Here is a 23,928-nt window from a genome sequence, read left to right as displayed (position 1 = left end):
GACTTATGTTTGTGTCGTCCAAGCGGAGAGTCGGGGGCCGGTAAGACGGTTAACACCAAGCGGGTCATTCAGTACTTTGCCATCGTCGCTGCCCTGGGAGACGGGCCGGGCAAGAAGGCCGTAAGACTTGCCCACTCGGGCATGATCCCTGTTGCTTCTCGCTCTTCTTCTTTCTTCCTCTCCTTTTTTTTTTTTTTTTTTTTCCTTTTTAAAAACTTTGCTCCCCAGAACCCTGAGCCCTGCCTGAGCCTCCCACCCTGGTGGGGGACTCTGGCCTGAGCAAGGCTTGACCAGAAAGGCTGTGGCCACCTGACACACCTGCCTTTGCATTTCCATTGATAACACGGAGGGGTGGGACCACATTGCCGTTTCTAAATTTGTGTAATTTTTCTCTTCCATTGTGACCTTTATATATTGAAAGAGTTTACTAGATGGGCTGCTTTTACTAAGTGTTGTTGTCTTGGTTTCCCTGACAGTTACCTGCCACTGACATGTTAGACACAGAGGTTGGCTGGCATGGAGGGCACTGGGCGTTCCCAACAGCCGGGGTTGGCAGGGCAATTTTGTGCCTTGTGATTTCTGTACAGTTTTTTGGAAATTTCTGAAACAATGGGGCCCAGTTTTTTTGTTTTTGTTTTTAAGGCCTAACATTTCATCCCTAGCCTTGGGGCCAGGTGTTCAGAGCTCTGTGGCTACCCCCAGATGGGCGGCCTTTTCTTTCAAGAAGCCTGAGGCCTCCCTCCCCGCCCAGTCCCTGCTCCTGGTCCTGTTGAGCCTTGCTTTATTCTGGGTGTTTTTCTTTCTTCTTTTTTTCCCCTATTTTTTTTCTTTCTTTCTTTCTTTTTTTCTTTCTTTTCTTTCTTTCTTTCTTTTTTTTTTTTTTTTTTTGCCTTTTCCTTTTTACCCGTTTGATTGTCTTGATTTTTGATTTTCATTTCAGTTTTGTTTTGTTTTGTTTTGTTTTTGCTGTTGACTTTTTGGTCCTTTTTCCTCCTTCCCTTTCCTGCCCTGTCTTCCAAACCCTGAAAAAGGTCTCTGGGGATGTAACAGAAAGTTGGGTTGGTCGAGTGACAGGAAGAGATGTCAGGGAGAGGTCAGAGCTGGCAGGGACACAGCTGGAAGGGCAGAGGAGCACCTGGGCAGAAAGGAGCTGGGACAGTGGAGCCCAGGGGAGAGGGTCAGGCAAGGGAGGGGTGGGAGAGGCTGCCCGCAGGAGCCATGGCTGCAGGACCTTAAAAGGTTGATCAACTCCCCTTACCTTGGCCCCAAATTTGGCCAAACGGGCCAGAGAGAGCCCTGCACAAAAGCACTGGATGGGAGTGTATTGGGCGGGGGTCCCACCTCCCCTGCCCGATGTCTCTGTGGGTATTTTAACTCTTGGGCTCCCTAGAGGTGAATGAATGACCACAAAGTCCCTGGTAGCGTATCTGTTCCCTCCAGAATCCATTCCTTCCCTTCTCTCCCTTTCTTCCGTGGCTCCCAGCATCCGGGGTAGGGAAAAGAAGGAAAGGAAAAGGAAGGGAAGGTGAGGATGAGGCTAGGATGGGGAGAGGGAGGATCTGCTCAATTCAGTTAGTCCCTCTGGGTGCCACACAGGACAGCTGTAGCGTCCGGGAGGCAGGATGCTGGGTACCTGCCCTGCCGCTCCTGACTTGCTGTGTGGCCTTGAGCAGATCCACTCCCTGCTCCAAGCTTAGTTTCCTCATTTGCAAATTAGGGCTAATAATTGGCAGCTGGCAGGGCCATTGTGAGCACTGGTAGGTATACAGACAGACATACAATGAAGACACACCCAATTGCATTACAAAGGAGAGGTGTGTAAGGTCATAGAGGGAGTTTAGGGCAGGAAGGTTCAGACCAGGAAGAGGTCTATTCCAGCTTTGGAGCAGCCAGGAGGCCTTCCTAGAGGAGGGGGCACGTGGACTGGGCTCTGGAGGACCCTATATTTTAGTCGGGAGGCCCCTGGGGCTTGGAGCAGGGCCACTGCGTGGAGACTGGAAAATGAAGGGCGGCCAGAGGCCAGGCTGGGGCAGAGGAGGCTGCAGGTGGAGACTCTGGCTGGGGCTGTGCCACTCCCACTTTCCAGCATTTTGCCTCCTAACAGCTGGAGGAGGGTCAGGCCAAGGGGCGGAGGGTGGGGGCCACGCATTCGGGTGACTAACGTCCACCCCCCTGTCCTGCTGCCCGCTGCCTTCCGCTGACACCCCGCCCCATCCTGCCCTGCCCTGCCCCGGAGGCCTCGCCCTCCAATGTTGTCTATCTTCTTCCCCCAGCAATTTCTGGCAACAAAGACTGGGGTGAGTATGGGGCCAAAGTGAACGGGGCAGGCCTGGGGGTGCCCCCTTCTTCTGCACAACAGAGGGGCAACGGGGGACTCTGGCCTCCTGGTGGGTAGGCATCAGAGCTGACGGACCCCTCACCCCCACCACCCCAGGGCACCCTTGAGGATCAAATCATCGAGGCCAACCCTGCCATGGAGGCCTTCGGCAACGCCAAGACCCTGAGGAATGATAACTCCTCCCGCTTTGTGAGTGGCCGAGGTGGGAGGGGCGGTGGGGATGCGGCAGGCCGCCAGCAGCAGGTCAGGTACAGGTGGGGACAGCGCTGGCTGTGCCCCTTGGCTGAGGGCTCCTCTCTGCCCACAGGGCAAGTTTATCCGCATTCACTTTGGTCCCTCTGGGAAGCTGGCATCTGCGGATATTGACAGCTGTGAGTCAGCCCGCTGTGGGTGGTGCAGGGGAAGGAGGCCCCGGGCAGGGCCTGAGCCCGGCCACCGCAACTTGGCCTCCGTCATCACGACTTCTGGGCTCCCGCCTGCTCTAGGCACTTCTCTCTACTCCCTGGCTGCTACCCAGCTCAGGCCACCTCACCCATCACCAGAACATCACCCCAGCCTCTGCCTGGTCTCCAGCCTCCTCTCCTCTACACGGCCATAGTTTTGCTGGTCATATCCTGTTTCTGCTTGAAAGCTTTCTCTAGATCCTGTCACCTGAGGATGGAGACTCATCCTCATTTGGCCAGTCAGGCTCCTGTGACTGCACCCCTAGCCCGTCCCCAATCTTCTCTCTGGCCACCAAGAGAGCAGACCTGGCCCACGCCCCTCCTGCCCAGCTGCACAGCTATACTCAGAGTGCCCCATCCTTCCAGGCGCCCCGCTGGGAAGTGCCCCAGTATCACCCAGCTGCACAGACCCCAGGCACCTAGGCCACACTCAAGGGGGCCAGGGACACAGAGGGGCCCCCATGTTGGCCACTCCCCACGTTGGGCTGCATGGCTAGGTCCTGACAGATGAGCACAGACAGGCAGTGACGGGAATAGGGATAGGCTGTAATTCACACCCTGACCCCGACACAGACACAGACATACACAGAGGCTCGGCCACACATGCACACACGCTGACACACCAACAGATAGAAACCTGCACACGCAGACACCACACTCACCCCACACACACGAGGACACACGCTGACCCATCTGGTCAGAGATACACACAGGTACAGACAATACGGCTCATGTGATGACGCAGGCATAGGAGAGACGCCCTCCCCGCACACGCTGGCGGGTGCAGACGCAGCCCCCCTGCACGCTCCCTGCCCCCCTCTCTCCCTCCGCATCACCCGCTTGGGACGTCCGTCCACTCTGGGGAGGTGTGGGAGATGGCAGGCCGGCGCCTGTTCTCCCCAGATCTCCTGGAGAAGTCACGGGTGATCTTCCAGTTGCCCGGTGAGCGCAGCTACCACGTCTACTACCAGATCCTCTCAGGGAAGAAGCCAGAGCTGCAGGGTGAGGGGCAGTACAATGAAGGGGGTGGGAGTGAGAACCCGGAGGGGCTGCCTGACGCTTCCTGGCCCCCATCAGGCCAGGCCCTGGTGGTCGTTCCCTCCCTGTCCTGGGGTCTGTGGCCTCTCTTCTTTCTTGGGACTTCCGGTTACTTTCCTGCTAGGGAACAGTCGTCTTAGCTCCAGCAACCTGCCAGCGTGTTACTGCTTCCTCCAGAAACCTAAGCCCTAAACCCCGCCTGCTGTCCTGAGACTAGAGGGCCCCACCCAGTACCCAAGGCAGACTGATGACTGTCTAGGCCCAGCTCTCCTCCCTGGCAAGCCCCTCGAGGGCAGAGTCTGGTCCTCCCTGGGCCCCAGCATCTAGCATGGGATCTGGGCCAGAGTGGGCCATGAGCAACCGTCAAAAGATGAGTGAGACGTGGGGACTGTGGTTCATTCCTCAGAGAGCCAGAAACAAAGAGAAGCCAGGGTCAAAGTGAAGGCCAGGTCAGGGCCCTTCACTCTCAGTGCCCCCAGCCTTGGCGGAGGTGATGATGAGAAACTTAGGCCCCAGAGTGGGAGATGAGGTCCTCTGGGAGGGCCCTAGACTCCTGCTGAGCTTGTCCCCCAGGATCCCCTATGCTGTAATTGTTGTGGGGAGAAGAGCCGGTAAGCACCGCCTGACCTGCCTTTCTCTGTCCCACGTCCCCAGACATGCTGCTTCTGTCTATGAACCCCTATGACTACCACTTCTGCAGCCAGGGCGTCATCACAGTGGACAACATGAATGATGGGGAGGAGCTCATCGCCACTGATGTACGGGCTCTGGTGGGAGGGGAGCTGTGTGGGTGCCTGTGGGGATTGGAGAGCACTGCCGGTGCCCCCAGCTGCATGAGTGGTCCAGGGGCAGTGCCTGGCTGGACCCTGGAAAAGCCCAGACCTCTCTGAACTCTCTCCCCCCACCCCAGCATGCCATGGACATCCTGGGCTTCAGTGTGGATGAGAAGTGTGCCTGCTATAAGATCGTGGGTGCCCTCCTGCACTTTGGCAACATGAAGTTCAAGCAGAAGCAGCGGGAGGAGCAGGCGGAGGCCGATGGCACTGAGAGTGAGGGGCCCTGACCTGGCCTTCACCTTGACCCAGACCTCAAACATCCTGTCCATGATGGTTAACCCCAACTCTTGTCCACAACCTTTAACCTCAGCCTTACCTGGCCCTGCCTCCTCAGCTTCAAACCCTTACCCTCCTGAGGCTTTGTTTGCTAGCCCTGAACTTGACGCCTCTTAACTTCCCTCTCCTAGCCCCAGCCTGAGGCAGTAGAGCCCCTGAGTGCCCATGGTGGTGTCCTCCTCCCTTACCCTACTCGTGTGCCCTGCCAGGTGCTGACAAGGCTGCCTACCTGATGGGGGTCAGCAGTGGGGACCTCCTCAAAGGCCTTTTGCACCCCCGGGTGCGTGTAGGGAATGAGTATGTAACCAAGGGCCAGAGTGTGGAGCAGGTAAGCTGCCTGCAGGCTAAGCCCATGGGGGACAGCCGGGCAGGGTCCCCTCCTTACCAGGTCCCAGCCCAGCCTCCCTGCACCTCCAGGTGGTGTTTGCTGTAGGGGCTCTGGCCAAGGCCACCTATGACCGGCTGTTCAGGTGGCTGGTGTCTCGGATCAACCAGACCCTGGACACAAAGCTGCCCCGGCAGTTCTTCATCGGGGTTCTGGACATCGCTGGGTTTGAGATCTTTGAGGTGAGGGCAGACCCTCACCTTGGGCTCTGTTCTCTCCAAGGTAGAGGACATGGGCCGGTGTGGGGGCAGAAGCCCTGGCCTTCTGCCTGGAAGTTGGGGGTGAACTCATGCCCCTCCCCGGGCCTCCCTTTCCCCATCTGCTGAGCCAGGCCCCTCCCTCTTGTAGTTCAACAGCTTCGAACAGCTGTGTATCAACTTCACCAATGAGAAACTGCAGCAGTTCTTCAACCAGCACATGTTTGTGCTGGAGCAGGAGGAGTACAAGCGGGAGGGCATCGACTGGGTCTTCATCGACTTCGGCCTCGACCTGCAGCCTTGCATCGACCTCATCGAGAAGGTGGGGGCCGGGGCAAGGTCACTCCGAGGAAGGGAGGGTGTGTGTGGTGAGCAAGCAGGGTTGGATGACCATGGCTTGCATGGAAGCCTGTGCAGGTGTGCATGGAAGCATGTGACTGTGCTGCAGTAAGCATACATATGTGAGCGTAATAGTGACAGCGTGTTTATGTGCTTGTGTGTGAAAGGGCACGTGTGTGAATGGGTGTGTTGGAGTTGAGCATGTGAGCAATGCGAATGCATGCATCCCAGTACTGTGGACAACAGCTCCTCCTGGGTGCTCAGAATTCTGCAGCTCACAAGGCCCTGTTTGCAGCCACAATTTCACTGGATCCCTAGAACTGCCCTGGGTGCAGAGCAGGGTATGTTTTCTTGTTTTTGTGATTGTGGAATATTATGTATATTTACCCATTGTACAAAGAATGGAAGAAAGAAAATTTGAAAAATTGGCAGGGGAAAAAACGTTTCTCCCCATTCCTACCACAGTCAGTCACATGACACTTAGGTTCATTTCCTCAAAATCCTTTATCCTTTTTTTTTTTTTTTTTTTTTTTTTGAGATGGAGTCTCACTCTGTTGCCCAGGCTGGAGTACAATGGCACCATCTCAGCTCACTGCAACCCCCACCTCCAGGGTTTAAGCAATTCTCCTGCCTCAACCTCCCAAGTAGCTGGGATTACAGGCATGTGCCACCGTACCTAGCTAATTTTTGTATTTTTAATAGAGACAGGGTTTCGCCATTTTGGCCAGGCTGGTCTCGAACTCCTGACCTCAAGTGATCTACCTGCCTCGGCCTCCCAAAGTGCTTGGAATACAGGCATGAGCCACTGCGCCCGGCCTATCCATTTTCTTTTATAGACACAGATTTCATTCATATCATACCTTTTCTCTGAAAATGTATTTTGAATGTTGCTGATGGCAAGAGTAGTTCATGCAGTGGATGGGTTTCATGCGATGCATTTCTGCAGTCCCCTACGGCTGGGCATTTAGGTCCTGACAGCTTTTTAAATATTGTATCAGCACTGAAGACATGCATCTTCCCACTCTGCAGGTTAGAAGACTGAGGCTTAGTGATGTCGGAGGGCCCCACAGCTAGTGAGTGAGGAAGCCAAAATGTGACCTTAATGGCTTTTTGGACTTACCCCGTGTTTGTGTGCGAGAGCCATGGCTGTGGCGGGGGTGAGAGTGGGTACAGCGATGGCAGCTTGGGGTTGCCGTTAGAAGTGAAGATGACAACTTGGTGCTGCAGATTTTGCAGGAGGGGTTGGAGCCAAGCCACAAACTTTTCTCTTAGGAGATGGGTTCTTGGAGTGGGTCTGGTGTCTGACCGGGCAGATGGCTGAGGCTGGGGATCTGGGAAGGCTCCCATAAGGGAGGTGGCCTGGGGAACAGGGGTTCAGTCCTTCCAGGATGGACTGGCTTGATGGTGGCTTTTCAAGCTCGTTCTCTGTTCCCAGCCACTGGGCATCCTGTCCATCCTGGAGGAGGAATGCATGTTCCCCAAGGCCTCAGATGCCAGCTTCCGGGCCAAGCTCTACGACAACCACGCGGGGAAGTCACCCAATTTCCAGCAGCCTCGGCCTGACAAGAAGCGCAAGTACCAGGCCCACTTCGAGGTGGTCCACTACGCGGGCGTGGTAGGTGCTTGCTGGAGCCCCAGTCCTCAGCCAGGCTCCTCCCTCCCTGCTCCAAGTCCCCCACCTGGGCTCAGCACCTGTCTGGTCTCTCCAGGTGCCTTACAGCATCGTGGGCTGGCTGGAGAAAAACAAGGATCCCCTGAATGAGACAGTGGTCCCCATCTTCCAGAAGTCACAGAATAGGCTCCTGGCGACTCTCTATGAGAACTATGCGGGCTCCTGCTCCAGTGAGTACTGAGGGACAAGATCTCTGCTCTGACAGGGGTCCACAGAGTGACATTCCCTGGAGTGACCAGGCCCCTTGTCTCTATTAGCCGAGCCCCCCAAGTCTGGGGTGAAAGAGAAGCGTAAGAAGGCAGCATCGTTCCAGACGGTGTCCCAGCTGCACAAGGTGAGGCCCCATCTGGGCCCCAGGTAGACCCTCACTCTTGGCAGCCTCCAGCCCTGCCCTTCACCCCCTGCCCTGTCCCCCGTGTCTTGGGCGGGCAGCTGTTAAGACTTGCAGTGATGTTTAACTCCTCTCCACGTGAACATCACAGCAAGTCTGTGCTGCTTCCCGTCCCTACGCTGCCTGGGCAGGGTTTGCGGGGGAAGGGGTGGGAGCCCTGGACTCTGGGAGGGACGGGGATTTGGCAGGGGAGTGAAGACTTCGGTGGTGGTGATGGGAGATGGCAAAGGGTCTCCCATCACCAGAATGAGAGTGAAAGAGCAAGAGTACAGGGCACTTAGGGCCCTGCTCCCGTCTCGGTCCTGACTACTGCGGCATCCAATTCTGGTTCTCTGCCCCCTTTGTGCCTTTCCCTCACTCTTGCCTGCCACCAGGAGAACCTCAACAAGCTCATGACCAACCTGCGGGCCACACAGCCCCACTTCGTCCGCTGCATTGTTCCTAACGAGAACAAAACCCCAGGTAGTCACCCAGGGCTCGCCTGGCTGGGGCTGGGGGGCTGTCGTGGGAAGGTGACAGGGCAGAGGCCAGGAGGCTCAGTACATCTTCCCCCTCGCCTCACAGGGTCTCCACTGCTGCTTTTTCTCTGGGGCCTGCGGGTGTGCCTATTGACTTCTGACCTTTTCCCCTCTCATGTCCAGGGGTCATGGATGCCTTCTTGGTGCTACACCAGCTGCGCTGCAATGGGGTCCTGGAGGGGATCCGGATCTGCCGCCAAGGGTTTCCCAACAGGCTGCTCTACACCGACTTCCGGCAGCGGTGGGCGACCCCTTCCCCCACCCGCTGCTCCAGGTGGAGGCCTGAGGGGCTGGGCAGGACACACACGTCAGAGCCCAACAGACAGATGGTCCCCTGTCTGGAGCAGGGACTGTGAGGGGCCTGGCCAGGCATCCCAGCAAGAGATGGGGGTGGCTCAGACCTGGCCAGGGACTTGGGGAGAAGTGAACAGGCTTGGGGCGAATACTGGAGGTGGAGCCAACAGGCCTCACTGATGAGCTGGACACGGACTTCTGGATGCAGAAAAGACAAGAGTGATTTCTAGGTTTGGCAGTGAGCAACCTGGGAGCTACCAGTGGTAGATTGACTGAGATACAAAAACGGTTTTTTGATTTGGGGGAGAGGCGAGGGGATACTGGTTTGAGCTCTGTTTTGCATATGTCAGGTTTGAAATGCCTCCAGCAGACACCCTAGAAATGTCATGGGGGAGACTCGAATTATCAGTCTGGAGCTCAGGGCAGCGGGCAGAAAGGAAGCAGATTTGGGAGTTGAATGAGAATTGTGTGGACGAGGCTTCATGTGACGCCTGGCACATAGTGAGCGCCAGGGCAGTGCTGCTGGCTCCTCCCCGTTCCCTCGATAGGCAACAAGCATCCATCGTTCCTTCTCCCTCCAGAAGTCATGATGTCATCCACACTATCCTTTGTAAACAGAGGTTCATACAGATACCGTACACACACACACACACGCATGGTGCTGTAAGCTTGTTTTTTCATGTAACAGTCTGGCCTGGAGATCGTTCCTTATCCACAGACATATTCCTGTGGTCATCGTCCATCTTTGATGGCTGCGAAACATCTCACAGTCTGCTGGACTGCATGCTTTGTTTAATGAGTCCCCTCGTGAGGGGCCTTTTGTGTTTCTGGTTTTGCCTTCACAGCGTGGCTGGAGCCCACCTGACCCACACAGCCCTGTGCACATGTGCACGTGCATCCGCCTAGAAGTGGGTGGGCTGGGAGCCCTGGCTCCTTAGCATTAGAATTCTCTCCCAAATGTTTCTTTGGTGATAGGGCACAGCATGTCACCTTCTACTAATATTTTTTGCCTTTAAAAAAGTTTTAAAAAATAGTGCATGCCTTCTGTAAAAAGCCTCTTCAAAAACTGACTGAACGCATTTAAAATCCCAAGGTTGTGTTTTTTTTTTTGAGACAGAGTCTCACTCTGTCGCCCAGGCTGGAGTGCAGCAGCGCGATCTTGGCTCACTGCAACCTCTGCCCTCCCAGGTTCAAGCAATTCTGCAATTCTTCTGCCTCAGCCTCCTAAGTAGCTGGGATTATAGGCGCCCGCCACTATGCCCCAATAATTTTTGTGTTTTTAGTAGAAACGGGGTTTCGCCATGTTGCCCACGCTGGTCTTGAACTCCTGGGCTCAAGCAGTCCACCCGCCTCAGCCTCCCAAAGTGTTGAGATTACAGGCGTGAGCCACCACACCTGGCCAGCCCCCCAAGGATTTTAAGTGGAATATCCCTAGTGTCCCCATGTGGTGACACATCCCCGGCCCCCTTGTTCGGCGTGTGCCCTGCTGGAACCTCTGCACCAGCCTCGGAGAGGCCCAGGAACGAGTCCCCTGCTACCCACACCAGCCTCCTCGGTCCCTGACTTCTCCATTCTCAGTGGCCTGTGCCCCACACCCAGCCCTCTCCTTACCAGCTCTGCGCTGCTTTCCCAGGTACCGTATCCTGAACCCCAGTGCCATCCCGGACGACACCTTCATGGACAGCAGGAAGGCCACAGAGAAGCTGCTGGGCTCACTGGACTTGGACCACGCCCAGTACCAGTTTGGCCACACCAAGGTCGGGGCACTGTGGGATCAAGGCTGGCCCTGGCTGTGGCGGTCACACTGGGCAGGGTTCATGCAGATGGTTGGGGGTTAACCTGGCTGTCCCCTTCTCTGCCCCCAGGTGTTCTTCAAGGCTGGGCTTCTAGGCGTCCTGGAAGAGCTCCGTGACCAGCGCCTGGCCAAGGTGCTAACGCTGCTGCAGGCACGGAGCCGTGGCCGCCTCATGCGCCTTGAGTACCAGCGCCTGCTGGGAGGAAGGTGGGTGTGGGAAGGAGGCTGGGGACAGGATGTGGCCCTGCCCCTCAGCTCCCAGACCCACTGACTCTCCCAGCCCTGACATGCTATCCTGTAGTCAGATCAGCCCCTGTGGCTGCTTGGAGCAAGGTTCTGTTCTGTGTCTCCCCAGCGTCCATTTCCCCACTTCAAAAATTGGGGTAGGGCACTTGCTTCTCCATTCCAGGCCATCAGTGTGTGGCTCGGAGGGGCAGCGATGGCACCTAGTGTTTTCCAAGACTCTTGGGTGCCGGGCCCTGGGCAAGATACTTTCTCTGCATTATCCTGGTTAAAGCGCTGATGGTCCGGAGACACAGGCGCTGTGATGGTCTCCACTCAGCAGAGAGGTGCCTGCGTCAGAGAGCCAGTGCCAGCTGGCATGTCAGCCCAGGCCACTGACCCCAGAGCCCCATGGCTTAACAGCCATGGTGTCTTCTGGCATTTGCAGAGGCCACCAGGACATGGGGGCTCATGAGCCTCTTCACTGGAGGCAGACCTGTGGGCCTGTGGGCCTACCCTGTAAAGCAGAGGTATTAGGAGCTACTCCATGAGGCTGCTAGGAAGGCAAAACAAGTGAACTGTGCCTAGTGTCACCATTTGTGATGGGCAGCACTGAGCCAGCTTCACAGCTCGGCTGCCCCTCCCTAGGGATGCGCTGTTCACCATCCAGTGGAACATCCGTGCCTTCAATGCCGTCAAGAACTGGTCATGGATGAAACTCTTTTTCAAGATGAAGCCGCTGCTGCGCTCGGCGCAGGCTGAGGAGGAGCTGGCGGCCCTGCGGGCAGAGCTGCGGGGGTTGCGAGGGGCGCTGGCTGCGGCTGAGGCCAAGCGCCAGGAACTGGAGGAGACGCACGTCAGTGTCACCCAGGAGAAGAATGACCTGGCCCTGCAGTTGCAGGCCGTGAGTCGGGGTTCCCCTTGTGACTGGGCGACCCCGGCCCTGAGTACCCCTGGCTGCTTTGAGGAATACTTCAGCCAGACCCATGGGACTCAGGCCTTACGTCTCCCTGTTCCAGAGGTGCCATGAGATGAGGCCTCCATGTCCCAGCCTTCCCACCCCAAGGCCTCGTCTGGCCATATGTCCTGGCACTCTCCCCTCGTGCCACCTTGGCCTCCCACTAAAGCAGAGGAACCCTAGCTCTCCAGCTCTCCCCTCCTTGCTATCCCTGAAACCAAACAGACCATGCCGTATTCTCTGGTTAAGGGCCATGGGAACTCAGGTGGCAGGTAACAGGGTGATAGCCAGAGGGCATGGATCAAGGGTCTGGAATCTCCCCAGGTCCACAGAGCAAGCTTTCCTACCTTTGGCACGTGGCATTGTGTATCAGTTGTGTGCCAGGCTCAGGCTAGTGCAGGAGGAACATTGGTGGGAAGACGGAGATGGCCCTGTGGTCACAAAACTCACCTGCTAGTGCAGGAGACTGTGATGCAGCCGGGCAGTAAGGAAATGGGGGGTAAGGATATCTGAGCCCTTCCAGGGAGTGCCTCCAGGAGCCCGTCCGTGGCTGTGCAGGGGCTGCTGCTGCTCACCCTGCCCCTCGGAAGGCCTCAGCCCAACAGTGGGGCAGGGGGCTTTTCTCTGAGAACCCTTGTTGGGCCTCACTCTGGGCTGCCCCCCACAGGTCTAACGTTCCCCTCGTGATGCTCTGGGGTGTCCCTCTCCCTGAGCCCTTGCCCCTCCATGCCCAAGAGCAGGTCAAGGCATTCCTGAGTTCTCAGAGCCCAGCTAAGCATGGGCTTCAAACCTTTGGATGGACAAACAGAAATAGTTTCCTCTCCAGGGCCTGACCTGGTGTCCCTCTGCTGGTTTACCTGGCCCTCCCCTGACCCGGCCCCACTCCGTGTGCCCTCCAGGAGCAGGACAACCTGGCAGATGCTGAGGAGCGCTGCCACTTGCTGATCAAGTCCAAGGTGCAGCTGGAGGGGAAGGTGAAGGAGCTGAGTGAGCGGCTAGAGGATGAGGAGGAGGTGAACGCTGACCTGGCCGCCCGCCGGCGCAAGCTGGAGGACGAGTGCACGGAGCTCAAGAAGGACATTGATGACCTGGAGCTGACACTGGCCAAAGCTGAGAAGGAGAAGCAAGCCACTGAGAACAAGGTGTGGGCCGGGCCAGCTGTGGGGAAGGGCCCAGAGCCAGGGGGCCAGCTTTGGGGCAGGCGGCTGCAGGTCCCACCCCTGCTCTGCTAAGCCTCTGCTTTGTGGCCCTGAGCATGTCACTACCTTTCTTGGTCCTCAGTTTCCTTGTCTGTCAAGTAGGGTTAGCAGCACTACCATTAGGGTAGCTGGTGATGTGGTGTGTGACTGGCCTTTCCTGAGCACACACACCTGGGCCTTGCATACAGTAGGTGTTTAGCACATGCTGGCGATCCTCATCCATCCTGGAGTGCAAGTCCCTTGAGGGCAGGAACTCCATGTCCCCAGCTCTGCATCCTGCAGGTGACTTCTGACCTTGAGCTCTCGTGATGGCCGCTGTGGTTCCCAGTGCTGGAGGAGTGACTCCATTACACAGGAGGGAAAGTGAGGCGGGGGAGGCAGCTTAGGTTCTCACAGGTGCTCACCGAGGAAGCCAGGACTAGGAGGCAGCTGCCCTGGGCACCTGCTGATACTGCACATGGCTCTGGCATCTGTGGCTCTCTCGCCGGGCCAGGTGTGGTGCTGGGCGCTGCGGGTGCAACCACTCGTGAATCCTCAGTACAGCCCCATGAGGAGGGTCCTTCCCTTAGGCAGAAGCTGTGGAGGCTTGGAGTCAAGTGACTTGCCTGAGTCCCATAGCTGGAAGGGGCACTTGCTCTGACCTAGTGTGGTGGCCGCTCAGAGTGCAGGGAAGGTCGTCCTCATGGTGACGCTGGCCCTGGCACAGGTGAAGAACCTGACAGAAGAGATGGCTGCGCTGGACGAGTCCGTGGCCCGGCTGACCAAGGAGAAGAAGGCATTACAGGAGGCCCACCAGCAGGCCCTGGGTGACCTGCAGGCCGAGGAGGACCGCGTGAGCGCGCTGACCAAGGCCAAGCTCCGGCTGGAGCAGCAGGTGGAGGACGTGAGTCAGGGTCATCCTGAGACTGGGTGGCGGGGCCAGGGTGCTGGCTGGCCTGGGCCATGGCTGACCCCTGCTCTGCCTGCTCCACAGCTGGAATGCTCCCTGGAGCAGGAGAAGAAACTGCGCATGGACACAGAGCGGGCCAAGCGCAAGCTGGAGGGTGACCTGAAGCTGACGCAGGAGTCGGTGGCTGATGCCACCCAAGACAAGCAGCAGCTGGAGGAGAAGCTCAAGAAGTAGGCGGGGCGGCGGGGCGGCGGGGCGGCGGGGCGGCGGGGCGGCGGGGCGGCGGGGCGGTGCGGGGGCCCTCCCAGCCTGGCCAGAGGGGCCTTCTGAGCCTGCACCCAGCCCTTGTTCCCTTCTGGATTCTTGTGGGTCCTGAGGTAATGCAGACATTAGGGGTGGGGGTCGAGAGATGGGGCACTGGGGCGCAGGGGTAGCGTCTTGCTCTCCCTGGACTGAGGGCCCAGCCAGGGTCCAGGGCTGAGGCCTCAGGGCCCAGTGCAGCAGGTGCATGGGGGTGAGGTCCCTCAGGGCCTGAAGGGGACTTGGGGGCGTTACAGGGGTCCCAGGCAGGTGGGTGGGAGTTAAGGCCTGCACTGGCTCACCCACCCTGCGGCTCCTAGGAAGGACTCCGAGCTGAGCCAGCTGAGCCTGCGGGTGGAAGACGAGCAGCTCCTGGGAGCCCAGCTGCAGAAGAAGATCAAGGAGCTGCAGGTACGTGGGGGTCGGGTGGGTGAGGCCCGGGGTCAGAGGCCCACAGAAGTGACAGCTGCCCCACGTGCCCACCCCAGGCTCGGGCGGAGGAGCTGGAAGAGGAGCTGGAGGCAGAGCGGGCAGCCCGGGCCCGCGTGGAGAAGCAGCGCGCGGAGGCGGCACGGGAGCTGGAGGAGCTGAGCGAGCGGCTGGAGGAAGCAGGCGGCGCGTCCGCGGGGCAGCGCGAGGGCTCCCGTAAGCGCGAGGCGGAGCTGGGGCGGCTGCGGCGGGAGCTGGAGGAGGCGGCGCTGCGGCACGAGGCCACGGTGGCTGCGCTGCGGCGCAAGCAGGCGGAGGGCGCGGCGGAGCTGGGGGAGCAGGTGGACAGCCTGCAGAGGGTGCGGCAGAAGCTGGAGAAGGAGAAGAGCGAGCTGCGCATGGAGGTGGACGACCTGGCTGCCAATGTGGAGACTCTGACCCGTGCCAAGGTGTCCACGCCTTCCTCACCCCATACCCACCCTGACTTTAAACCAATCCCAACCCCAGCAGTCAATACTGTCCCCATACTCCCTCCACCCGGTACCTGATCCTGAGCCCTGACCCATTCACCTGGCACCCAACCCCCTTTTCTCAGCCTCCTGCCAGTCCTGACCTTAAGCCATGACTCCCAAGCCCTGTTCCCTGACTCCAGGTCATTTTTGACCCAGCATCTACTTCCAGCCTTGGACCCTTGAACCAGCAGTAGTTGTGACCCCAGCCCTTGACTCCTGAACTCTGACTTAATACCTGTCCTGACTTCCTGTTCTGAACCCCAGCACCCTAGCCTTGACCTTTCTGCCACATAATCCTGACAGCTGACCTCTGACCACTGTTGCCAGCTGACTCCACAGCTACCATCCCAACTCTCGCCCTGACCCACCGGCCCTGGGACTGGCCCAGCCCTGTCCATTCTGACACGTGTCTGTTAAGCCCAGCAGTAGAATCTCTTTCCCTGACTTTGAACTTGGGGCTCTGCTCTCCCTTTGATTCCTGGGCCCACGTCTAGCTTACCAGTTTCCGATCCCAGATCCCAGTCTCTGACTGGCAGACCCAGATCCTGTCCTCTGATATACAAACTTGTTCTGACATCTAACCCCTGCCCCCAACCTGGGATCCCAGGCCAGTGCAGAGAAGCTGTGCCGCACCTATGAGGATCAGCTAAGTGAGGCCAAGATCAAGGTGGAGGAGCTGCAGCGGCAGCTGGCGGATGCAAGCACGCAGCGGGGGCGACTACAGACGGAAAGTGGTGAGGCTGGGGCTCAGCTGGCCACACCAGGCAGGGCTTTGGTGCAGCCCTCGCCAGCCTGACCTGCCCGCTCGCCTCTTTGCCTGCAGGGGAGCTGAGTCGCCTGCTGGAGGAGAAGGAGTGTCTGATCAGTCAGCTGAGCCGTGGGAAGGCCTTGGCCGCCCAAAGTCTGGAAGAGTTGCGGCGCCAGCTAGAGGAGGAAAGCAAGGTGGGCTGGCACCGGTGACCATGGAGTGGGCAGGTGGGCGCCAGAGCCACTGGGCTGCACCAATGCTGAGGTCACTGGTGTCCCTGCAGGCCAAGAGCGCCTTGGCCCACGCCGTGCAGGCTCTGCGGCATGACTGTGACCTCCTGCGGGAGCAGCACGAGGAGGAGGCTGAGGCCCAGGCTGAGCTGCAGCGGCTGTTGTCTAAGGCCAATGCCGAGGTGGCCCAGTGGAGGAGCAAGTACGAAGCAGATGCCATCCAGAGGACCGAGGAGCTGGAGGAGGCCAAGTGAGTGCTTTGCTGGCCAGGCCCCTGCCATGCAGAGCTTTATGCCTGTGCCTCTGAGCCCCACTGAGGGTGGGCGAAGGGAGCTGCTGGGGCTGTCCTCCCTCCCTCCATGGTCCACAACTTGTCTGGCCCCATGGCCTAGAAAAAAGCTGGCACTGCGGCTGCAGGAGGCAGAGGAGGGCGTGGAGGCTGCCAACGCCAAGTGCTCGTCATTGGAGAAGGCCAAGCTACGGCTGCAGACCGAGTCAGAGGATGTAACCCTGGAGCTGGAGCGGGCGACCTCAGCAGCTGCTGCGCTGGACAAGAAGCAGCGGCACTTGGAACGGGCACTGGAGGAACGGCGGCGGCAGGAGGAGGAGATGCAGCGGGAGCTGGAGGCGGCGCAGAGGGAGGCCCGTGGCCTGGGCACTGAGCTCTTCCGGCTGCAGCACAGCCACGAGGAGGCACTTGAGGCCCTGGAGACGCTCAAGCGGGAGAACAAGAACCTGCAGGGTAGGACCTGCCACACACCAGGGCCAGGGCGCTGCCCTGGGGTCGGAGCACCTTGGAGTCACAGGGGTGCCCTGGTGGGGCCACCCTGGAATCAGGGGTGAGTGGAGTGACCTGGGTGGGAGTACAAGCCATGGGGGTGGCCCCTCAGCACCCTGTCCACTGCAGAGGAGATCAGCGACCTCACGGACCAGGTGAGTCTCAGTGGGAAGAGCATCCAGGAACTGGAGAAAGCCAAGAAGGCACTGGAAGGCGAGAAGAGTGAGATCCAGGCTGCACTGGAGGAGGCAGAGGTCAGGGGCTGGCCACAGGGGTGGGTGGACACTGACGTGCTGCTCTGCTGGGTGTCCCCCCTTCCCACCCCACCATGCCTGCTCTGTATCCGCAGGGGGCCCTGGAGCTGGAGGAGACCAAGACGCTGCGGATCCAGCTGGAGCTCTCCCAGGTCAAAGCAGAAGTGGACCGGAAGCTGGCAGAGAAAGACGAGGAGTGCGCTAACCTGAGGTGTGTCCGTCCTCCTCCTGCTCCCGCCTCCCAAGGGCAGAAGGGAAGGGAAGTAGTGTGTACTCTGCTCTCTCTAGTCTGTCCCTCCCATGGGACTTTCTGAGGTCCGGGTTGCTGTTTCCATTCTAGAGGTGAACCTTGGAGATGCTGAAGGACTTGCCCAAGGTCACACAGTGGGGGTGGAGCTAGAGTCAGTCCACCTGTCCGCCTGGGCCTCACTCTTCTCCACGAACTTACTCTGATGGGCCACAGGCAGTCACAAGAGACTTTAAACTGGGGAGGGGTGACTCAGTTGTTCTCAAAATGGGTTCTTGTCTCCAACGGTCCTTGGGCATTTGTAAGGACAGATATGCCCTTACGGGACCCCCTTTAATGCCACCCTCCTCCCATAGGCGCAACCACCAGCGAGCTGTGGAGTCCCTGCAGGCCTCCCTGGATGCAGAGACACGGGCCCGCAATGAGGCGCTGCGGCTCAAGAAGAAGATGGAGGGTGACCTCAATGACCTGGAGCTGCAGCTGGGCCATGCCACCCGCCAGGCCACGGAGGCCCAGGCTGCCACGCGGCTGATGCAGGCACAGCTCAAGGAGGAGCAGGCAGGGCGGGACGAGGAACAGCGGCTGGCAGCTGAGCTCCGCGAGCAAGCACAGGCTCTGGAGCGCCGGGCTGCGCTGCTGGCCGCGGAACTGGAGGAGCTGCGGGCTGCCCTGGAGCAGGGCGAGCGCAGCCGGCGGCTGGCAGAGCAGGAGCTGTTGGAGGCCACCGAGCGCCTCAACCTCCTGCATTCGCAGGTGGGGACAGGAGTCCCTGGGGACAGAGCAGGTGCAGGCCTGTTGGCTGGCTCTGAGACTCTGCTTCCCCTCAGAACACAGGCCTCCTGAACCAAAAGAAGAAGCTGGAGGCAGACTTGGCCCAGCTGAGCGGGGAGGTGGAGGAGGCTGCACAGGAGAGGCGGGAGGCTGAGGAGAAGGCCAAAAAGGCCATCACTGATGTGAGGCTGGGCAAGGGCTGTGGGAAGCCTGGGACAATGCAGAGGGACTTCCCTGAGGCGGGGCACCTGACCAGCCCCTTCTCCCCCAAAGGCAGCCATGATGGCCGAGGAGCTGAAGAAGGAGCAGGACACAAGCGCACACCTGGAGCGGATGAAGAAGACACTGGAGCAGACGGTGCGCGAGCTCCAGGCCCGCCTTGAGGAGGCAGAACAGGCCGCCCTCCGTGGCGGGAAGAAGCAGGTGCAGAAGCTGGAGGCCAAGGTGTGTGCGGCCCCTCTAGTCCTTGGCCCAGGCAGGGTGGGTGACCCAGGGGTGGGCTGGGCAACAGGCGGTACCCCTGCCTGCAGGTACGGGAGCTGGAGGCCGAGCTCGACGCAGAGCAGAAGAAGCACGCCGAGGCCCTTAAGGGCGTGCGTAAGCATGAGCGCCGCGTCAAGGAGCTCGCATACCAGGTGGGTAACCGGGTCTCCCTGGGGAGTGGCCCTGGAGCTGGCCCAGCCCAAGCAAGCCCTGAGTCCCCCTTGCCTGCCCAGGCCGAGGAGGACAGGAAGAACCTGGCTCGCATGCAGGACCTGGTGGACAAGCTGCAGAGCAAGGTCAAGAGCTACAAGCGCCAGTTTGAGGAGGCGGTGAGTGTGCTGGGGCCTGGATACCTGGACCCGGCACCCCAGCTCTGCCCCAGGGTCTGTGGCCAGGTGAGGCATCAGCAGCAGCTCCACCCTCCCGGCTCAGTGACCCAGAAGGAAGAGAGAAGCTTCTAACATCTCTGGGGAGATAGACCTAGCTCTGTCTCACAGAACAGACCCCACGTGCTTTCCCCTGGCCAAGGCTGGAGTTGCCTCTGAGGGGCGGGGCAGGCACAGAGGCACATCATGAAGTTGATACGTCCCAACTTCCTTATTCCCACTGTGGTATTAGTGAGGATGGACAATGGCAGTAGGAACAAAGTTGAGGACCAGGAGGAGCCAGCTGCTTTACTGGGGATGGGGCAGGGACCAGAATAAGCATCTCAGTCACCGAAGAGGAGCCAAGGCCGTGTGTGTGTCCCCAGGAGCAGCAGGCCAACACCAACCTGGCCAAGTATCGCAAGGCCCAGCACGAGCTGGATGACGCGGAGGAGCGGGCAGACATGGCGGAAACCCAGGCCAACAAGCTGCGGGCACGGACCCGGGATGCCCTGGGTCCCAAGGTGAGGAGTGGTGGGGACATTGCTCTCTGTGCAGGGGGAGTGTGGGGGATGACAGGTAGTCCTGCTCATTCAGCTATCTCTTTCTCCTCAGCACAAGGAGTGAAGGCCCGAGCCGCTGGGCTCTCAAGAGGAATGTCTGCTGTTGTGCCTCTGGCTGAGACCACCTGCCCCAATCCTGCCATCTCTGCATCCCATCTCTGCATCCCCCATGCTGCCTTCAGCCTTCCCCGGGCCCTGAATAAACACCACAGCCAGTTTCCTTCTCATTCTTTGGGGTTCAGGAGGGGAAAACACAGCCCTAGGGACAAAAGCCAGGTCCACAGCAATCATTTAAAATAAAGTTATTTAATAGTCTCCATTTAATTGGTTTATTTGCTGTTAATAAATTGGCAACACAAGGAAGGGCCCCGTGTCCAGGCTCAGGCAGGAGCGGCTGCCCTGTGCCACAAGGGATGGAGGGAAAGCTCCCCCCACACTTCTGGGAGAACCCCCTGGGATGAACACAGCGGCCAATGAGCAAACAGAACCAGAGGAGCTAAAGGAAAATGAGGCAGAGGGGCAGGCTTGGGGGAAGGCAGCATTCTCTGGTACCCATCACCCCTGCCCAGGGCTCGGAAGCCTTTGCCTGGGTCCAAAGGCCAGGGACAAGGGAGGCTTGGCTCACAGATGGGGGGTCACCCATGTCTTCCTCCCTACCCCGGGACTGATGGCCAAGAAGCCGGCAGGAGCTCACACAGAGCTAATGCTAAAAGTCCTCTTACCTCTGGGTGGGCCTGGGCCCCAGGGTTCTGAAGTTGAAAGGTGGGCATGGTACCCCGTCCTCATTATGGGGACTGAGGCTCTCCAATGACCTAGGGCCCTCAGACCCAGGGGGACCAAGGGCTTCTAGGACTTCCCTCCCACCAAGCCTGCATCCAAAGACCTGGGGCAGGCAGAGAGCAGCAGGGAGAAACGGGAACAGGGCAGGGCGTGTGGCATCATACCCACGCTCACCCACACTGGCCCAGCAGCCTCCCGAGGCCTGGCCCAAGGTCACTCCTCAGTGAAGTCCCTGTCTATGTCCATGTAGGGCTCCTCAATGTAGCTAACGAGGGCAGAGGGTGACTGCCGGTCCGGGTTCAACAGGATGGACACTGTCTCCTTCCAGTATGAGAAGCTGATGCAGGAGCTCTGGGCAAAGAGGGAGGGGCTGGGGGGCGCCTGGAGGACCCAGGTCAAGCCCAGCACCGGGACACCCCTCTGAGAGGCCCTGGGTCTGCTGCCCACCCATCACCCCCTTGAGGGGTGGGGCACTCACGTTCTCTAGGCAGGTGCTGTCCTTGTCCTTGTGCAGGTAGTGCTGCTGCCAGAAGCGCAGCAGGTTGTGGAAGTTGTTGAGCAGAAAGCCGGGGTACTTCTTGCTGTGCTCCATCCGCTGCAGCAGCCGCAGGTACAGGGGCAGCCGCTCTTTCCGTCGGGCCAGCATCAGGATCACCAGGCTGGTGTTGAGGCAGCTGACATTCTCCTGCAAGGCCACAGGCCCACCGGGTCAGGGGCTGGTGGGAGCCTCAGTGGCCCCTGGTGAACCTGGGCAACCATCAGGCAGGCAGGAGAGTGGCCCTAGGCCTCGGGCCACCCATGGAGCTCTCCCTGCGCAGATGTGAAATAGGACTAGGGGAAGGGGGCCCCCAGCAGCCCCAGTCTCCTGCCTGAGCACCTTCCTGCTCCCCACACCCACTTCCCACCCCACCTGAGGGCAACAACATCTGTCCCTGTCCAGACCTCGGCTCAAGCATCACTCCTTCCAGAAGGTCCATCCCAGGCAGGGCTGGGTGCGTGTGCTGGGGCGGCTATCCCGCTTCAGAAGTGCCTGTCAGCACTAGCCTGTGCACCTCGGAGAAGCAAGAGTTCTGCCCCACTCACCATGCACTCCCACCTGGCGCCTCACCTCAGAACAGAACCAAAGACCACCTCTGAGAGGTGCTAAGACCACCCCCACTTGAGAAAAGAGGTGCATGAGGCTCAGAGAAGGGAAGGCTGCATGACTTCAGTGAGGGAGTTGGGCAGCCTCAGGTCCGATTCCGAAGCCCAGCAGGGCAGAAGGTGTGAGGGACGTGGACATGAGGGACGGGAAGAGCGCTGGCCTTCGAGGCAGCCTGTGACCTGAGGGGACTTGCGAACCCTCCTTAGGCCCTGTCTGTACAATGGAGCACTGATTCCTCCTAAGCACAGTCCTCAGAAGAGCTGGGTCTCCAGAGACACACTTCTGGAGTCGGGGACAGAAATCTGGGCTCCAGGACAAAGGAACTGGTTTCCAATCGACCTTCCCTGCTGTGTGTTTGCCGGGGCCTCTCACCTGGGTCAGCGTCTGCACGTGGATGATGTTGATGAGTCGGAAGAGGAAGGACATCTGTGTGGGTACCTGGGATATGTAGGCAAGCAGGCGGCACTCAGACAGGACCTCGGCAACTGTGGAGGGAGGCGGGGGTGCAGCAGGTCAGGCTTAGGCCCAGTGGCTTGGTCGCCCAGGCCTCTAGTGGAGCCCCGTTTGAGTCCTGACTCTGAAGCTGGGGGCTCATCATCAAAACAGCTTCGACGAAAGCTGACTGCGGCAAGAAGAGGAACCTCCAGCTGTCCTGCCAGCAGGCAAAGCTGTGTTCTCAGAGCGCCCAGAAGCACCCCACCTCATCCTCCAGAACCAAGCTCAGGGCAGCTCTCCCTCAGCCCTCCCTAGCCTGGCTCCAGACCCCTGCCCTCCATATCACACACAGGAAAGTTTCCGCCACAGGAAGATGGATCCATGATGCTGCATTAAGAAAACCAATGCAAAAGTTCAAATCCTCCTGCAGAGCTCCCAGCGCAACTAGTTTTCCACACCAGCTCTCAGGTGAGTCCGGCCCAGACTGAGACCACGAGGCACAGGTTCTGCTCCGTCCTCTAGTGTCGGAGCAACTGCTTCCCGCACAATTGGGAGGCGGGGCAATAGCTGAAGGTACCAAAATCTGGGTGGCTGTTCCCCTGAAACAGACCCTCTGGAGCAGAAAAAGGAGGCAAACGGCTAAATTACCAACTACCAGGATACTTCTTGCTATCAATGACAGTGACCTAGACAAGGAACAAATGCCTGACTTTTTGGGGGGTGGGGGGGTCACAAACCCTCAAGAGAATCTGCTGGATGCCACAGGCCCTCTCCTAGGAAAAAAAGGAAATGCGTGCACATACGCATGGAAATGCGTTAGCAAGTCCAGGAGGGTTCCGATGCCTGCTGCACCACAGGGCACCTGTAATTCCACGCACAGCACACTGAGGACGAGGGGGCCAACTCATCGTGCCAGGCAATACCAGTCCAAAAGGTCTTTTTCTGTTTTTTGCATCTTGCTAACAACAATGGATTTTCACCTTGTTAAAGTGTTGAACAAGGCAGCAAAGTGAAATGCCCTGGGAGCCGCCACCTCGAAGCCGGCCACGTGGGCGTCTAGTGCAGCTCCCTCAAGTCTCCTGCTGGAGACAGGGTGTCTGATGACAGCGTTCTCACCCTGCATGACTCGCCTTGACAGCCTGCCTTTCATGTACCTTTCATATCCACCTGGTTTTCAAATCGGTCCAGGGACAGAGTGACACAGCGCACCAGCATGTTGGAGTCCACCAGGGAGCTGTTGATCTGCTTCAGGAACACCTGGAACTGTATAGAAACTAAGCTCACAGCAGGCAGTGGGCTGCTGGCCAGGGATGGGATGGCCCGGGGGGACAGTCACTACAAGGGGCATCAGCGACCTCCACCAGCCCCACTGCTTCAGATAGGAAGACAGAGGCTCAGATAAGCTGAGGGACCTCCCCTCACGACCCAGGTACTAAGAGGCACCCCCTGGAGTTCAGCACAGATCCGACACTCTATCCAGTGGTTTTACACTCAAGGGTGCTGGATTCCTCTAATTTTTACTTCTAATTTTACTTCAGCTAGCCTCGGCTGGGTTTCTGTCACACACACCTGGTGAGCCTAACACACCAGGCCCAGTCCCTCCCTACAGCAGCTCCCACTGTGGCACCCACCATGCTGCATCACAGCAGGTGCACAAGCCGCCCATTCCCACCCTCACTCCCTACCCACAAGCAGCCCCAGTTTTCATCCCTGCACTCCCAGGGGCTAGCACAGAGCCAGGCAGAGCAGGTTCCGATGAATGTTTGCCAAAGACTGCCCAGACTCTCCTGTCATCTCTCATTTAAAACCTGTGCCTAGGCCGGGCGCGGTGGCTCAAGCCTGTAATCCCAGCACTCTGGGAGGCCGAGACGGGCGGATCCCGAGGTCAGGAGATCGAGACCATCCTGGCTAACACGGTGAAACCCCGTCTCCACTAAAAAATACAAAAAACTAGCCGGGCGAGGTGGTGGGCGCCTGTAGTCCCAGCTACTCCCGAGGCTGAGGCGGGAGAATGGCGTGAACCCGGGAGGCGGAGCTTGCAGTGAGCTGAGATCCGGCCACGGCACTCCAGCCTGGGCAACAGAGCGAGACTCCGTCTC

At 58.9% G+C, this 23,928-nt stretch overlaps 2 protein-coding genes across 10 annotated transcripts in view; one reads left to right on the top strand and one right to left on the bottom strand.

Moving 5' to 3' along the window:
* LOC105496253 (myosin heavy chain 7B) overlaps window positions 1-19,789 on the top strand; it is a 46,540-nt gene extending 26,751 nt beyond the window's left edge. For 5 of the 9 annotated variants that reach the window (XM_071079460.1, XM_071079461.1, XM_024797433.2 and 2 more), the window contains 36 exons: window positions 24-120; window positions 2,274-2,297; window positions 2,435-2,527; window positions 2,646-2,709; window positions 3,685-3,783; window positions 4,474-4,577; window positions 4,730-4,868; window positions 5,141-5,259; window positions 5,349-5,498; window positions 5,665-5,835; window positions 7,288-7,467; window positions 7,562-7,694; window positions 7,782-7,858; window positions 8,290-8,377; window positions 8,557-8,674; window positions 10,361-10,484; window positions 10,593-10,729; window positions 11,393-11,648; window positions 12,602-12,844; window positions 13,608-13,784; window positions 13,875-14,020; window positions 14,411-14,501; window positions 14,579-14,968; window positions 15,639-15,765; window positions 15,855-15,973; window positions 16,063-16,259; window positions 16,402-16,751; window positions 16,917-17,041; window positions 17,137-17,252; window positions 17,645-18,041; window positions 18,116-18,241; window positions 18,333-18,503; window positions 18,590-18,694; window positions 18,776-18,871; window positions 19,294-19,431; window positions 19,523-19,789. In XM_071079460.1, coding sequence (XP_070935561.1) covers window positions 24-120; window positions 2,274-2,297; window positions 2,435-2,527; window positions 2,646-2,709; window positions 3,685-3,783; window positions 4,474-4,577; window positions 4,730-4,868; window positions 5,141-5,259; window positions 5,349-5,498; window positions 5,665-5,835; window positions 7,288-7,467; window positions 7,562-7,694; window positions 7,782-7,858; window positions 8,290-8,377; window positions 8,557-8,674; window positions 10,361-10,484; window positions 10,593-10,729; window positions 11,393-11,648; window positions 12,602-12,844; window positions 13,608-13,784; window positions 13,875-14,020; window positions 14,411-14,501; window positions 14,579-14,968; window positions 15,639-15,765; window positions 15,855-15,973; window positions 16,063-16,259; window positions 16,402-16,751; window positions 16,917-17,041; window positions 17,137-17,252; window positions 17,645-18,041; window positions 18,116-18,241; window positions 18,333-18,503; window positions 18,590-18,694; window positions 18,776-18,871; window positions 19,294-19,431; window positions 19,523-19,534 — 5,299 coding nt within the window. In that variant the 3' untranslated portion in view covers window positions 19,535-19,789. Of the gene's footprint in view, window positions 1-23; window positions 121-285; window positions 2,046-2,273; window positions 2,298-2,434; window positions 2,528-2,645; window positions 2,710-3,684; window positions 3,784-4,473; window positions 4,578-4,729; window positions 4,869-5,140; window positions 5,260-5,348; window positions 5,499-5,664; window positions 5,836-7,287; window positions 7,468-7,561; window positions 7,695-7,781; window positions 7,859-8,289; window positions 8,378-8,556; window positions 8,675-10,360; window positions 10,485-10,592; window positions 10,730-11,392; window positions 11,649-12,601; window positions 12,845-13,607; window positions 13,785-13,874; window positions 14,021-14,410; window positions 14,502-14,578; window positions 14,969-15,638; window positions 15,766-15,854; window positions 15,974-16,062; window positions 16,260-16,401; window positions 16,752-16,916; window positions 17,042-17,136; window positions 17,253-17,644; window positions 18,042-18,115; window positions 18,242-18,332; window positions 18,504-18,589; window positions 18,695-18,775; window positions 18,872-19,293; window positions 19,432-19,522 lie in introns of those variants that run through there. The other 4 variants (XM_011766484.3, XM_071079462.1, XM_071079465.1 and 1 more) reach the window with 4 other exon arrangements.
* TRPC4A (transient receptor potential cation channel subfamily C member 4 associated protein) overlaps window positions 19,761-23,928 on the bottom strand; it is an 89,309-nt gene continuing 85,141 nt past the window's right edge. Inside the window, 4 exon segments of the mRNA XM_011766477.3 lie at window positions 19,761-20,601; window positions 20,729-20,935; window positions 21,767-21,879; window positions 22,984-23,092. Of these exon segments, the coding sequence (XP_011764779.3) occupies window positions 20,464-20,601; window positions 20,729-20,935; window positions 21,767-21,879; window positions 22,984-23,092 (567 nt within the window). The 3' untranslated portion in view covers window positions 19,761-20,463.

This window comes from Macaca nemestrina, chromosome 15 (genome assembly GCF_043159975.1).
Source record: "Macaca nemestrina isolate mMacNem1 chromosome 15, mMacNem.hap1, whole genome shotgun sequence".
In the NCBI taxonomy this organism is placed as follows: Eukaryota; Metazoa; Chordata; class Mammalia; order Primates; family Cercopithecidae; genus Macaca; species Macaca nemestrina.
The sequence above is the reverse complement of the archived record's forward strand: the minus strand, read 5'-3'. Positions and strand labels throughout refer to the sequence as shown.